The sequence below is a fragment of the Miscanthus floridulus genome, chromosome 16 (assembly GCF_019320115.1).
Source record: "Miscanthus floridulus cultivar M001 chromosome 16, ASM1932011v1, whole genome shotgun sequence".
Taxonomy (NCBI): domain Eukaryota; kingdom Viridiplantae; phylum Streptophyta; class Magnoliopsida; order Poales; family Poaceae; genus Miscanthus; species Miscanthus floridulus.
In genome coordinates, this window is record NC_089595.1 from 97,612,444 (window position 1) to 97,615,547 (window position 3,104).

General features: G+C 42.4%; 1 protein-coding gene across 1 annotated transcript; it reads right to left on the reverse strand.

The window, feature by feature from the left end:
• Window positions 1–1,196: 1,196 nt before the first annotated feature.
• Window positions 1,197–2,893, reverse strand: LOC136511089 (uncharacterized). Its single transcript, XM_066505303.1, has 5 exons — window positions 2,801–2,893; window positions 2,198–2,362; window positions 1,960–2,124; window positions 1,278–1,412; window positions 1,197–1,202 (listed from the first exon to the last, which is right to left on the reverse strand). The coding sequence occupies exons 1-5, from the start codon at window positions 2,891–2,893 to the stop codon at window positions 1,197–1,199; spliced, it is 564 nt and encodes a 187-aa protein (XP_066361400.1).
• Between the last annotated feature and the right edge of the window lie 211 nt (window positions 2,894–3,104).

Sequence of the window (3,104 nt, forward strand, 5' to 3'; positions counted from 1 at the left end):
GCGCGGGACTCCGAATAGGTTGGCTGGGCCGCGCGTCGTCTTCTAGTGGACCGGACCCCCTGATCCGGGCCGGCCCAAGCCTAGACGTAAGGGTATAGGGGTTAATACCCCCACACTGAGCCTCGACGAATACAGGGGAAAATGGGTACGCGAATTCATTTCTTTATTCTAACGCTCAATTCTGTATAATTTCTAATCATTTTGCATTTTTGCCGCAGTCATCGTCACATGATGGCCAGCCTTGCTCCCAGTTCAAGGCATGGGTTCTGTCCAAAAAGGGCAAGGCGATGGCAAACATCGACTTCAACCCAGAGGACCCGCCCGAGGCGTACAGCGATCCCAGCATCCACAGCCGCGTCACTGAGTACACAGCGATGGCAAGGGTGGTTCATGGGTCAAAGTTCGATCTGAGCACCTAGGATCTTGATGGAGAAATCAGTGATGAGGGTGGGAGGAGGCAAGAAGCAAGGGCGGATACTGGATTGGCGACAGTACAATCGACACGGCCTATACTCCCACTCTCTCCTAGTCCGAGCAAGGAGCACGAGCTCGAGACTGGCGATACGCCCACGACCAACCACTACACAGTTCCAGATGGAGTCTCTTCAGGTTATTTCTGTTTTATTCATCGTTTGTTGATTGTTACGTACTTTAGCTTTGCATTGTAACATTGAGATGAAAATATTATAGGCCCGGGTGGAAGCAGAAATGAAGCAACGGGAGGAGATGGAGGCGAGGATGGAGGAGATGATTCAACAGAGGGTGGCGGCCGAGCGGCAGAACATGGAGGAAGAACAACGGCTGACGATGGAGCATATGATTCAGCAGAGGATAGAGGCCGAGTGGCAGAGGATAGAGGAAGAAAATCGGTTGAGGATAGACCAAATGTTCCAATACATGCAGAATTTTGCATCGAGTATGGGTCAAGCTTTGCCACCGCCACCGATGCTATTCCCTCCACCTCAGCCACCCACAACTACTGTGAGTCACTTGACACCTTATACCTGGATCAGTTTTTACCATATGCCTTTCTCACTGGACCAAGCAATTCATGAACTCATTACACAGTACTCATCAGGTAGTTGGTTTGTTCTACTTACGCACCATATAAAAAGTTAGTTAAGTATAATCAGACAAGAATTTTGGGGTACCAAAATGTAAACTGAGCCAATTAAGTATAACTAAATTCCCTAGAATCACATCTGCAAAAAGTTGCAGTTTAGTATGGCACCACTTGGAAAAATAAAAATTGTAAGAAACGTATAGCTATATTTTACCTTCCCAATGTCACTAGCCACACAAATTTCTTGCTCGTTTCTACTTCCTTCAGCAAACATGCAGAGATCAAGCATGCCACGAGAGCCATTATCAAATTCTACTATCACATATGCATTATCAATAATATCTGGTACCTGCATTAGGAGATAATCAACTTTTAGTCACTACTAGGAATGTTTAAAGGCTGCCTTCAGCTTGTGCCTATGTACTGTTATCGTTAGGAGTCCCAACTGCAATATTGCTCAAATGCTAGAGCAGTGAATCTAAATATGAAACTCAGGCTTTCACTGTTACATTGATTGCTAGTCTTTGAGTGGGAAGAGGAAGCAGAAACAGAACATCTTTAGGGTGTGTTTAGATCCAAAATTTTTTGGGTTTTGGGTACTGTAGCACTTTCGTTTTTATTTGGTAATTAGTGTCTAAATATGGACTAATTAGGTTCAAAAGTTTCGTCTCGCGATTTCTCATCCAACTGTGCAATTAGTTTTTTTTTTCGTCTACATTTAGTACTCCATGCATGTGCCGCAAGATTTGATGTGACGGGTACTATGCAAAATTTTTTGGGAACTAAACGGGGCCTTATTGAAAATGGCATGGCCGCATGGGCATGAGCACAGAGCTATGCATGCACAGAGTTTGCATCCAATGAAATATTTTAATCAAACAGTGAGACAACCAGACCTTTCCATCATACACTTCATCCTTACGGTTAACATCGATGGCTCCAGAAGCCATCACACGAACTGGATTTGCAGCTGCAAACAGTCTCATCAAATCAAAGAAGTGGCAGCACTTCTCTACTAGAGTTCCCCCACTGTTACAATTGAATCTATTCCAGTTGTTCACCTGCAAGTTGTAGCACTTACAAACAATAAGAAATGAGCTTGTATGTATTACAAGTAAACACAGCTACCAGTACCTTAACAAGGAAAGGAAAACGGTGTTCGCGTATTGCCACCATTCTGACTTGTCCTAGTGTACCGCTCTTAACGATGTCTATCAGCTTAGCAACTGGTGGCATATACCTGTATTCTATTCCAACTTGCACAAGTATGTCTGGTCTGTGTTTAGCAGCTTCAATCACCTGTGGAAACATAGAAGTCAACAGAGATTCAAAGAATGTGAATTTCAAAATAAAACAGAGGACAGGTCACGTTATCTAAAGTTGGTAACATGGGTACTTTTTTTCCCGAAAAGCAACCTGCAATAGCTGGACATGTTTTCGAACAGGAAAACATCCATGTAGCTGGTTACATGGAACTTAGCAACATAGATATTAAGACACAAAAACTGAATGTCTGTGTCATGTAGAGTGAACAGTGAAGCTAAAACTCAATGAAAACAGTTTTCTTCGACAACTTCCATAGTAGTTTAGATCTTGTAGAATCTTTTGTTTTTTTTGCAATGTAACAAAAATGATCAACATGTATCACGTGAATAATGAATTAAGTGCAATCTTCAGTGTATCAAGGAACCTTAGATATTAAGTGCATCACATATAAATATCAATCTTGTCTCACACATGCAATCTCTTCTCTTTTAGTGCAGAATCAATCGGCGGCATCAAATAATCAGCCTCAAGTTCCAAGGGCCTCCGCAGTGATTGCATTTGCATTGTGGCTTATTGTGACTTAGTTGTGACTTGTGATGATGGTTTATTATGCCTGTGATGATGGTTTATTGTGAATTGTGATGATGGTTTATTATGCCTGTGACATATAATTATGCCTGTGATGATGGTTTATTGTGATTTGTGATGGTTTATTGTGAATTGAGAGGGGTCTATTATACGTGACAGATTAGTAAAAAGGGGAGGGGTATTGGTC

Coding starts and splice junctions, on each gene's coding strand:
- LOC136511089 (XM_066505303.1), bottom strand. CDS start 2,893: ATGCAAATGCAATCACTGCGGAGGCCCTTGGAACTTGAGGCTGATTAT. Junction 2,363..2,800: donor TAAAAGAGAAGAGATTGCAT/GTGTGAGACAAG, acceptor ATGTTTCCACAG/GTGATTGAAGCTGCTAAACA. Junction 1,413..1,959: donor ATGAAGTGTATGATGGAAAG/GTCTGGTTGTCT, acceptor CTCCTAATGCAG/GTACCAGATATTATTGATAA.